The sequence below is a fragment of the Branchiostoma belcheri genome, unplaced genomic scaffold (genome assembly GCF_001625305.1).
Source record: "Branchiostoma belcheri isolate BF01 breed outbred unplaced genomic scaffold, Haploidv18h27 scaffold3, whole genome shotgun sequence".
NCBI lineage: Eukaryota > Metazoa > Chordata > Leptocardii > Amphioxiformes > Branchiostomatidae > Branchiostoma > Branchiostoma belcheri.
In genome coordinates this window covers 2,486,509-2,497,590 of record NW_017803909.1, presented here as the reverse complement: position 1 = coordinate 2,497,590, position 11,082 = coordinate 2,486,509, and the positions used below count along the sequence as shown (strand labels likewise).

The following is an 11,082-nucleotide window of genomic DNA, read 5'->3' as shown; positions in this document are numbered from 1 at the left end:
AAGATAAAGCACAGAAAATTCAAATTACCCATACTTTCAAAATACCGTGGGATATATTGAGCTATATTAAATATTGTAAAGACTTAAGTACAAAATAGTTACTCGAATATTGGATGTTTGATTCTACATTATATTTCCCCCTTTAGAAAAATGGACGATTCTGTTGACCCCTATCGTATTTCCCCGGCGGGCTACACGTGAATTACGCGCGCTTTTCCGGCATTGTTCCCGCTAAAAATGCCCCTGTAGTACTGTGTGGCAAGTTTTATCGGTCAGTTAGAACTTCAAGAAGTCTAGGTCTAGAAAACTTTGTTGGGTTCACATTGGACGGTGCCCAGTCGTGTTGTAGAGTGCAGTTTCATTGATTCAGATTTTCACCCCTAGCCGGGGGTGTGTCGGGGGTGTCCACTGACATGTGCTATAGGCGCGATGATGCAACCGCGGGGCAACACTTCGCTTCCAAACATGGCCGCGGGCCAGGCCGCGAGCCATGAACGAAAACACCGGAAAACGTTGTTTGCATTTATCTTCAGGAAATAGTAAAAGGTACTAACCATGTAGAGGTCGATTTGTGTCAAAGCTATCAAATTATTGTCGTTAAATATTATCGTCATTTTGTTGTGTATAAGGTTACAAATGTACCCCCAGTGTTTGGATCTAAATTCTGTTTTAATTCTTTGTTTTGGTAATTAGCCAAGCTATACACTTTGGAAAACAAGAACCGAGGATGGTTTTCTTATGGTTAGTTTTGTAGATTGACAATGACTTATGTCCGTGAGCAAGTAGTGTCTTGTTTCAGTAGTCAAGATATTTTCGCAAAGTACGTTACTCACATGGTTTGAATGGCACGACTCCAAGCACACTGATAAATGGGTTCTGTAACGTTAGATTAATGTCCTTCCTCACTCCTTTTGTTTCGTCAATGTTTCATAATGACATGAATGCTTTCCGTTTTATATCTTTTTCATTAACCTCCGACATTTTAGCAAGGACAAAAGCGAACACGTCACTTCATGACAACCGCCAATACGGTAAACATGTCATACTGCCGTTTCGTGTGTACAGACTGCCGAGTGTTTCTAATTGTCTGCGGAGTTATGAGTAATAAAGATAAACCTCAGGGAAATCGGATTCTCTGAATATAAATAGATTTTCTAGACTAGTGTACGATATTGCTAGTCTGTAGTACCTTCTTACTAATCTTAGTGTTTTTGTCTGCGTTCTTCTTGTCTGGTCGAGAAGAGACTTCAGGAGGCTCAACACCAAGGATTTTTAACCTCCTTGCTCTAATAAAGACTAAGCATGAATAATCCGATTGAACACAAGATAACGATAACAATAACGATGATAACAATTATGATGTTGTTCTTCTGCAGTGATAAAATTAAAAGGCGCCAGTCACGCATCTTTCCAGAATTTGGCTTGCACATCTGTTTGGACGCAGTGTAAAAATGTGGAGGTCGCCCGACCTTTCCTCACAAACCCAGCGGTGTGCCTGTGCGTATTTTGGGCCGCCGACAAAAGTGCACCCCTGGATCTGCTGACAGGTTCACACAGGCTCAAGTGCCAACCGCATTCAGGCGATCGAAGCAGTCTGGGTGTTAATCCCACCAGAATTTTAAACGTATACCAAATTTCCGTTTTTCCCATTCCTTTTGTAATCACATGCCTGAGCTTTTTGTAAGTCGACAGAGAAAGACAGACAGAGAGAGAGGAAGAAGGAGAGACAGAGAGACCGAGAGAGAGAGAGACAGAGAGAGAGAGAGACGGAGAGAGAGACAGAGAAGACAAATGAAATAGAAAACCGTCGACTAATCTTGTACCAAAGTGTAGGCTTTTTAAATTCCAATGTCTCTAAGATTTGCCCTCGGCGTATCAGGTAGTAGCCCTTCAGTTGTAAATGGTATTGACTGTGGAACGGTCAGATGACGTGCTTATGTGAGCACATACAAAATACACCGAGAAACTGGAGACCTGAATAAACAACACTTTCAACAGAGCGTATGCGTACTTCCTCTAGTGTAAGCAATGACGCCTGGATCCCCACTCCTCGCCGTCATTATTTGTTGTTGTTGGCACCTAGCCCTATCACGAAACAAAACCTCCAAGACGCAAATATTTGAAAACAGACAAAGGGAGCCAAAATATACAGCCAAAACAATCAACCGAGGTCCCTATCAAGCAGCCCTCTTTTCGGTGAAGCCCCTGCATGAGGGCCTGCAAGCCCTTTTTCGTAAGGCGTAATCAGGCCGTTTTAGACTTCGTAATTCGTAGGCAGCCTCCGCAAAAATCAACGTAATTCGTAATTGGACATTAGCCGCAAATCGTAAAGTCGTAATCAGCTCTGAGACTTTAACGTAATTCGTAATAGGCGGCGAAAATTTTGCGTAATTCGTAATCACTACCCCCCTTGCAGGCCCTCCTGCATGGGGGGGACATGCAGTGGCTGTTGTAGATTGGCTACAATTTCTACTGAGGACGGGCTACTGGCGTTACTTGAAGCTATATATACATATAGCTAGTAAATCAACATGATCAACAAATCGCATGATGTTGTGTCAGTTTTAACCTTGAATGGCTTGATCATGTTGTGTCCACCAAGGTTGCTAAAAGTCTTAATCCCAGTACAGTACAATACTGCTAGTATATGCCGTGTGGATATCTATGATGATGATTTGTATATTATACTGATTTGTAACATGGGTCATAAAGGTGAACATCGTTATCCTATGTTTAGCAGATACTGACCATGACATAGATACGTGTGAAATGTCTAGTTTGAAGCATCTACACAGATGGTTAGATTGTCATCTGATTCACAAAGCATAATTCTATAACTAGGATATATATCCATGCAGGGAGCGGGCAAATAGGGCTGTCCTGTGGCATTGAGAAAATACATGTTCGCCTCATAAACAAAATAGCATATTACATGTGCACCTTTACAGAAAGAAATGCCAGTTGGCTGAAAAATTAGTTTTGCACTATTTGACCACTCGTCATTGCCTTTCCTTTCTGCCAATCAGACTAATGAATAAAAGTTATTGTTATTTGTTTATTGATACATGTATATTGACTTTACAACGAGACAGTGCAATCACCAGTGTTATCAATGTAGTGTTGACCCCCTGTTAACCCTTAGCGCCTGTTTTAACTATGCCCCTGCGGGCTTGATGGTTGATGTCAAATAGGTCTCTCCGTGTCATGTATACTACATGTTGAACTACAGTTAACCTTTTCTGCACAGCAGGTGTCTGCTGGTCACGTGACTGGCCGGCCTAGATGGGGTTGCCGACCCTCATGATCAGCTCATCCGGTGACACACACGAAAGTCGGGAAGTCTGTACGGACAAGATAAATATCCGAGCTATTTAATACCGTACTCCCGTGACCAACCAGAACTGACCCAGTGCTTTTGCGGTTTATGATCATGATAGGAAGTCCTGTACTGAGAGAGATATTATCGACTAGAAGTACGGGATAAAAGAAATTTTATACCGAGAATAATATCGATGTAAAAAAATATATACATGCAGACGTTTTAATTGCGTTAACATATGACCTCTGTACACTGTATGAAGCTTGTTACTGATTTTAGATGTATGCTCGACAACGGAAATCACCTTGAATTGGGTAATAACATTGTTGTGAACATACCACTGTTCTAATATCGTAAAACTTACTGAATAATCACTTGTTTATGTTAAAGGAAGCCGTAGACGCCGTCAAAAATTCAATGAGACAACAATATGTTTTTGAAGTTTAAAATACTGTATATATTAATCATTTACTGTATATATTTTTCATTTATTTATTATTTATTTTATTCCACATCTATTTGGCGTTTATACTTGGGGTTTATTTCTATACTTGGGGTTTATTTCAAACACAAACACAAATCACAATACAGCTCCATCACTAGGCAGCCACAAGGCTGAATTGCGTGAATAAAAGCTTTAGACAGTGAAATTGTCAGAACTGTACAACTTTCTTTGGTCTTCGTGAACTTACGACCCCCAGCAGGAATGATGTACTTTATGCAAATGACTTCGATTTTCTCCAAACCTTAATGCACATTCTGTGTGCTACGTTTATGGACAATTAAAGATGACTGCACCATCATAAAAGCTCATCAATGCCGGTAATCCCTCTACTTGGACAGTGCTTATCCGTACCTATCGGTAGCTGTTCCAGAAACCTCTCCTAGCGGCGCTCTACAGAAACGCACCTCAATTGCAGCACCCAAGCAATGTGGAAACAAGTGACAGACCTTGTGGATGATTTTTGTCAGTAAACGTACAAAAGAAAAACAACATAGCGACTCTCAAAGATAAGCTTATGTTTGATACTACATATTTAGGTCATACCTGCCCCCCTGGGTGTCATTTGGATTCCTTCATTACGATCCTAATCACCGTAGACGTAGCCACATTTGTGGGGTGCAATCTTATCTAAGGCATAAACAGCCCCATAGACGACGATATCCTCATTAAAAATGTACAGGTCATCAGTGTCTTATGAATCCTTCAGTTCTGTAATTTGTTACACACATTCATCAATTGTCGACCACACTAGGCCCACGGGCAGGAAAACAACCCTGATGTACATGTGTTCTCTTCGCTTATATCTTTGCCATACACGTAGAAGTAAGAAAAAATTTATTGTATACATGTACCTCATCGGCACATTGCGTACATGATAGGGGGCGTTGCATTGAGCAGTTGTTACTCCAAGATGGCATAACCATCTTGGACGCCGGGAAAAAAGTGATAGGTAAAAAGATACACTGTATAAGCAGGTCAAGAGTTTTATTCATTGTAAACACAACAATTTTTGAGTGCATTTTGTATCTTGTCGGGCGTTCACAAAGGAGGGTCTCTTATGTATTCATACATCCTTCAGGAATAATGAAGACAGATGGGTGGGTCAGCAGAGGTCATGACAGGTCACGAGATGACCCTATTCCGTTTATTGAGGAAAACCAGTAGCCAAACTAATATCAACCGAGATATGTCCGAGGGGCAGAATACTTAGTAGCTAATTTTCTTCGCTGCTACTTACAGGCGCTGAAAATGTGCCAGTACGTTGTTTTCGTACTATTTGGCCCAATAGCAATAGTCTGATGATGCGAAAGAATTACACTGCTAATTATCATTATCTTCACACTATAACGATTTTCCAGTGATCATTTTTGCTACATTGTATATACAAAATGTACAGATAAAAGGAACATGTTCTACCGTTGATCTTAGGCTCTGTAAACATTACACATTACATTAGTACGATCAGTATTGTTATATAGTTGTTGAGTAATATGGATACATAAACTAATAGTTAATATTATAACTAGTCAGACAGATCATATATATTACTAGTCATATATGTTAGGACTTAAAAGCGAGTGACTAAAGCATCTTTACATGTACACAAATGTTCCGGCTATGTTGGAACATCCAAGTCTACTAGACAAGAAATGTAATATCATAGTGACAATAGTGGGATATTTTGTTTCTTTTTACGTTTAAAGTCAAACTCTGTCACTTTCCGCTATTTTCTGTGTTACTATTGATTCTCCACAAGTTTATTCCCCTTCTTCAGTCGTAGATACACGTGTGAGAGTGTACGTCCGATATGTTTGGTTCTCGGCACATGTTCCAATGTTGCCCCCCTCCCCACCCTCAGTCCGTGTGTTGGTCGTCTGTAGGCACAACGTTCATGAGAAGCTGCAGCCTGGTGGTGATAAAGCCTGTACAAGAACGACAAGATCACAATCAGACCTCAAAGTACAATTCTAGTCCGGAATGAATATTTTACACTTTGATTCAAATGTACCAGCACTTTAACCAAGGAAAAAATATAACTTTAAGGTTTAGACACAGAATAGTAGTACATGTACCTTAATTGTATTCTGTACAAATTGTATTTCACAGTCAACCCTATTTTTTGTTATTTTTAATAGCCTTCATATATATTTATCAGGCTCTGGGCCGCCAAACGAATAGATCCAGAAAACCTTTAGCAACACTGAGAAGACAGCGCATACAAAGCCAACACAACGCCTCCTACGCAGCCTGCTATGGAGGCTAGCGTGCTTTGTTCCACTGTAGAGCAAGTCTTGAGTCTCTTGACACTTACGTATGAATCTGAGGAACGCTTTCGGCTTGTTGACCCACCACACGAAGAGAAAATACACCGGGACGCCGCTCAGCAGGATGGCTAGTCCAATAGCGCCCTCTATCGGCGCAGAGATGGCCGACATCACCACCACGAAGATACACAGCAAGGTGCAGATTACCGGGATGGCGGGTGTGATCTAACAACAACAAAGATGTCGGTATCATACTGGTATACTAGAATCCAGAAAACCTCGAACATTGAAATTTAATCACAGAAAAAGAAATTTGAAAAGAAACCCATGGATATCATTTTGTAAAAGACCTAAAAACTTTATGCCCTATTTCACTCCATCATCAAGCTTTGGTATTCCATCATTTGAGCAGTTGCAACATTTACATGTAACCCGCCAATACACTGCCGCTAGCAGATCAGTTACGAGACAGTAAAATTAAACTCAGGCTGGAGAATGCTATACTACAGAGAAGCTCCCCCAATCTCCTATAGCCGGTTTGGATAAGATCTTAGTCTAGACATACGCAGACAATAATATTGCATTTGGACCAGCCCGTGGGGCGTGTACCTTGATTGGTCTGGGTAAGTCCGGCTGCTTGTATCTCAGCCACAGTAGTCCCACACAAGCCACGCCGATACATAACCAGTACACGAACCCCATGTAGTTCAACAGCGTGTACACGTCAGAGGTGCTCAGCATTATCAACATCAGGGCAGTCTGAGGACAGTCAGTGTGTTTGTTTTATTTCAATGGGATACTTCACAACGCGATTTGATTCCTCTAGACCAATTCATGAAACATTTGATTAAAATGTTGTTTATATACACCTACACAATATCCTGATGACGAAATTTCACGACAGAAATGTATTGGACCTCTTGTTTATTCATGGTTAATTTTCAACCCAGAATTCGGCGGTTACGGACTGCAGTAGACACTACTGACCTCCACCAGGATAGCAGGTACCGGTATGAGTCTGTGCACGTGAACCATCGCCATAATCTCAGGGAGGTGTCCTGTGCGCGCACCGACGAAAAACAACCTACAGGGACAAATTTGAGACAAAATATTAGGACATCACCTGGCTGTGAGGAAATACCTACGCAGTCGATCATCAAACAATATTTTTTTATTCATCAACACATGCGATTCAAACAATATTGCTTATGCTCTTCTAAGAGGAAGCCATATAGCCCTGGAAATGAGAACTGAGTGGTCACGTTTCTAAGACGATGTGTCAGTGACTACACAGAACTGTACACATACCGTGATGACGTCAGCACACCACCGTTGAGCCCTCCAAACGTTGACAGCGCCACGGAAAGCGGAATTAACCAGTTCATCACCCCCAGCAACCGGTCACCGAACGTCTGCCACAGAAAACAGCGGGGAAGGCGTCAACATGACGGGGAAACGGCTTGAACTTGAACATGACACCACAGTTTAACATTTCACAGAATACCAGACAAACTACTTCCACATGGAAGTAGTGATCCCGCTGCCCTGACCTCTTCAAGGTCGTTTCAGGTCAGGCTATTTCTGTTTTGAGATGTTACTATTCTTAGCATGTCCTTGGCAGATGTGGAGAAATGTTCTATTAGTATTAATTGGATCCCAAAGGGGGTTAATGGTGGGTGGTATGTGACTGAATAGAATGTTGATAGATATATCATAACATATATTACACCATATTTTCATACTGACTATCATGAAAATTCATCTGTGTTGGTAGTTACATGTTTAAAGGTAAAACTATTGTTCCAATAGTAAAGGGAAATGTTCTCACCTATTGGCGAGTGGAAATATCTATTGATGAGAGCATTTCTGTTTTGTGTTGGAGCAAACGTTTTACCTTTAAACACCATATTTTCATATACACGTATGCAAAGGGGACTATAGAGGACATTGCAGGAAATTTTTTGAAAGCTAATTCGTTATGAACGTTTGCATAGAACCTCCTTGTTGAGAAGGGGTTTACGTACAATGGCCACGGCGTCTGAGCTGAGGAGCTCGGTAGGAGACATGGCGGTGAAGTAGGCGACGTTAGCCAGGATGTAGACTAGCGTCACCAGGGGGAGGGAGATGGCGATGGCCCGGGGAAGGTTCCTGAAGAATCATCGACAGAACAATATGTACAACCATATTCGCAACGTGCATTATTTATGAATTCCAAAATAACAGCCTCGGATACAAAAAATAACAGCCTCGGATATAAAACAAAATTGGGTAAGTCCAATTCTTGTCTGGGAAATTACAGTCCAACCCTGTTTCATGAGGATACAAACATATTTTTAGCCTTGAAAACAAAGAAACAATAGGACTGACATACAATACCCACACATGTCATACCTTTTGATCTCAAGTTCTCATCTATCAACGTGTCAATATATAAGTTCGCTAGTTATGACATCTCTATTAGTATTGGAAAGTATTCGTACCTGAATGGGTCTTTCAGCTCTTCCACGACCATGTTGAGATCCGTCCTGAGTATTCAGAACACCATGGCATGTCAGAAAATGGAGGGGCAATAATAGAATTGTACCAGATAAATTATCATTAATGTAGAAAAAAAGTAACAATTGATTGCATTATTTGCAGGTGAATCAGGGTGGCTTATTTCTGCCCTTGATAAAACCGGTTCCTGAATTCAGACTTGGCAGACGTTGGTTTACAACATCACAGTACCCTGTACATGTATGATAGGTTACCATATCATCTACTGCGTTGTTTCGTTTGACTTTGTGTTTTCATTCCGTGCAATGGATGTTGATACGTCCTGCATCAACGCGGAGGGGCGGTTTTGCCGCCGAGGGAGTTTGCCGGGGAGAGAGTTTTTCACCGCCCAACCCCAAAACCGTCCCTCCGCGGCATATAAACTCGCGTCGTTCCCTGAAAAAAATTAACGCCGCCACCCCACAAGTCTGTGAAGGAGGCTGCTGTAAACTATCATTTACGAGTTCCTCTCATCTCTCTCTTCACAGACGTTTCACACAAGCTGTTACCAATCCGTTTGGGAGGTCCTGTCAGAGTTCCCCTTGAACCAAGGTTACGGATGAGCCTGCCCTTGTTCCAGTTACTCACCAGCCGCCGTACGCCCACAGTCCGGAGAAGAAAGCCAAGGCCACGGCGCTGGGAGAGGAGGTCGTCCCGCTGAAGGCGCTGGTCGGCTCGATGTACCGGGTGCTTCCTGACAGATAAAAAACTCTGTTATTTGTGTGTGATTAGTTATGGTTCTAAACGCGTAGACGTGGTATTATTATGATACCCGTTATCCTATAGTGTTAACAGGTGTCAGATCTCGCTTTAGAGCTCATAATCTCTATATATCTCATCCATATTGCACGTACAGGTCTAGGTAAGATCAGACCAGATAGCAGCACGTATACCATGGGAACCCTACCAGCTGCCTGGCTACTCTTTTAATGACTCTTAACACTAACAACATGCAAGAAAACCAGCGACATTTGATGCAAGTATAACCTATGTAGAAAGCTGCATTTGGGCATTTCCTGCGGATAGGTGTACATGTATCTTTATATCCAAAAATGACACTTGTATTGTTCAACCACCGCTACCCCAAACGCATTACCTCACGACCCAGATCGATCTACCTTGATAGGTACATGAGTGATTCTGTACGCGTTTTCCCCTCACCTCTGCCCATCTGAATGACGCCGAAGATGATGATGACGACCAGCGCCACCACCTTCCACAGCGTCAGGAAGTCCTGCAGACGGGTGGCCCAGCGGACACCGTAACTGTTGATCAGCGCTACGGCCACTGGTGGAACACATCAACATCTTATAGTTCGCACGTTTTGTTATAGGAAGATTGAAAGTTTGTTGCAAGTTCTTGCCCGTAGGTTAATTGCAAGGACATGTAACGTGAAAATAAAGGATGGGCAACGGATAACAACATAGAATGTGACTATTCTAACTACTTAATACTAAATTCTAACTTATTTGGATCGACGTCTTTTTCCGAGACAGTGTAAAACGAATGATTCCACTTTTTCTATAATACGTGGGTTTTGTGATGTTAAGAGGAGAGTAGTTTTCTGTGAACGTGGAGAACGTAAGATTGAATTTCTCATCAAACAGGTCCTTTATTTCTTTCGTGATCGTAGAAGGGGCAATTTCAAATAAAGTTATATTGTAATGACTACCGATGTACATGTGTACATTATTTACACCACCAGTCAATCATTATATATGCTTTCATGCTATCAGTACGTAAGTACACAGATTAGCCTACAATGTAAGAGTGTTTGCACTGGTAGGTGTCGATGTATTCCTAACACATGATATGAATGTGAAGTGCTCTTAGTATGGCAAACTAAGCCTCAATAACTGCCCCCCTCTTCCGATATTCTGCCTGATACACGCCCTTTGAGCAACCCACCGCTGACGTATGTAGAATACAGAGTTCGTCATATTCACAGGACCAGTAGTAATGTGACGATAAAGTGGGATAAACACAAATTTGAGAGCAGTGTGGGTTTAAAAAAGTCCATTGAGTCTGATAAACAGTAATATGATTAAAACTGGTAATAAATTGGCCGGCTGGTCAGTAGTTAGGAATGGAACCTTGTCGTCTTAACAGCACTGACGTCATTTGACATTGCATTCTTTAGTTTCTAAGTTATTTAGATCAAGGGCATGTACAGTATTGGCAGTGATGACATAAACTTCTCAGAAGACGAAGCCTGCATGTGTTTCTTTTTGCTTTCACGGGACAAAGACTGCTTAAAATGTTGCAAATATGTATTTCTTTTGGTGGCAGGCAAGGAATCGTATTAGCCCAATTCCTCGGCGTTTTTCTTTTGTCAGTCAGTCAGTCAGTCAGTCAGTCAGTCAGTCAGTCAGTCAGTCAGTCAGTCAGTAGGTCAGTCTCTCTCTCTTCTCTTCTTTCTCTCTCTAGCTTTCTCTCTCCCCCCCCTCTCTCTCTCTCTC

General features: G+C 41.7%; 1 protein-coding gene across 1 annotated transcript in view; it reads right to left on the bottom strand.

Annotated features, from left to right (window-relative positions):
- Positions 1-4,819: 4,819 nt before the first annotated feature.
- Positions 4,820-11,082, bottom strand: part of LOC109473711 (large neutral amino acids transporter small subunit 2-like) — a 7,542-nt gene continuing 1,279 nt past the window's right edge. The window contains exons 2-10 of the mRNA XM_019773688.1: positions 9,785-9,910; positions 9,212-9,317; positions 8,569-8,613; positions 8,113-8,236; positions 7,397-7,500; positions 7,076-7,172; positions 6,698-6,847; positions 6,136-6,313; positions 4,820-5,746 (exon numbers count right to left, since the gene is read on the bottom strand). Coding sequence (XP_019629247.1) covers positions 5,679-5,746; positions 6,136-6,313; positions 6,698-6,847; positions 7,076-7,172; positions 7,397-7,500; positions 8,113-8,236; positions 8,569-8,613; positions 9,212-9,317; positions 9,785-9,910 — 998 coding nt within the window. The 3' untranslated portion in view covers positions 4,820-5,678. The remainder of the gene's footprint in view (positions 5,747-6,135; positions 6,314-6,697; positions 6,848-7,075; positions 7,173-7,396; positions 7,501-8,112; positions 8,237-8,568; positions 8,614-9,211; positions 9,318-9,784; positions 9,911-11,082) is intronic.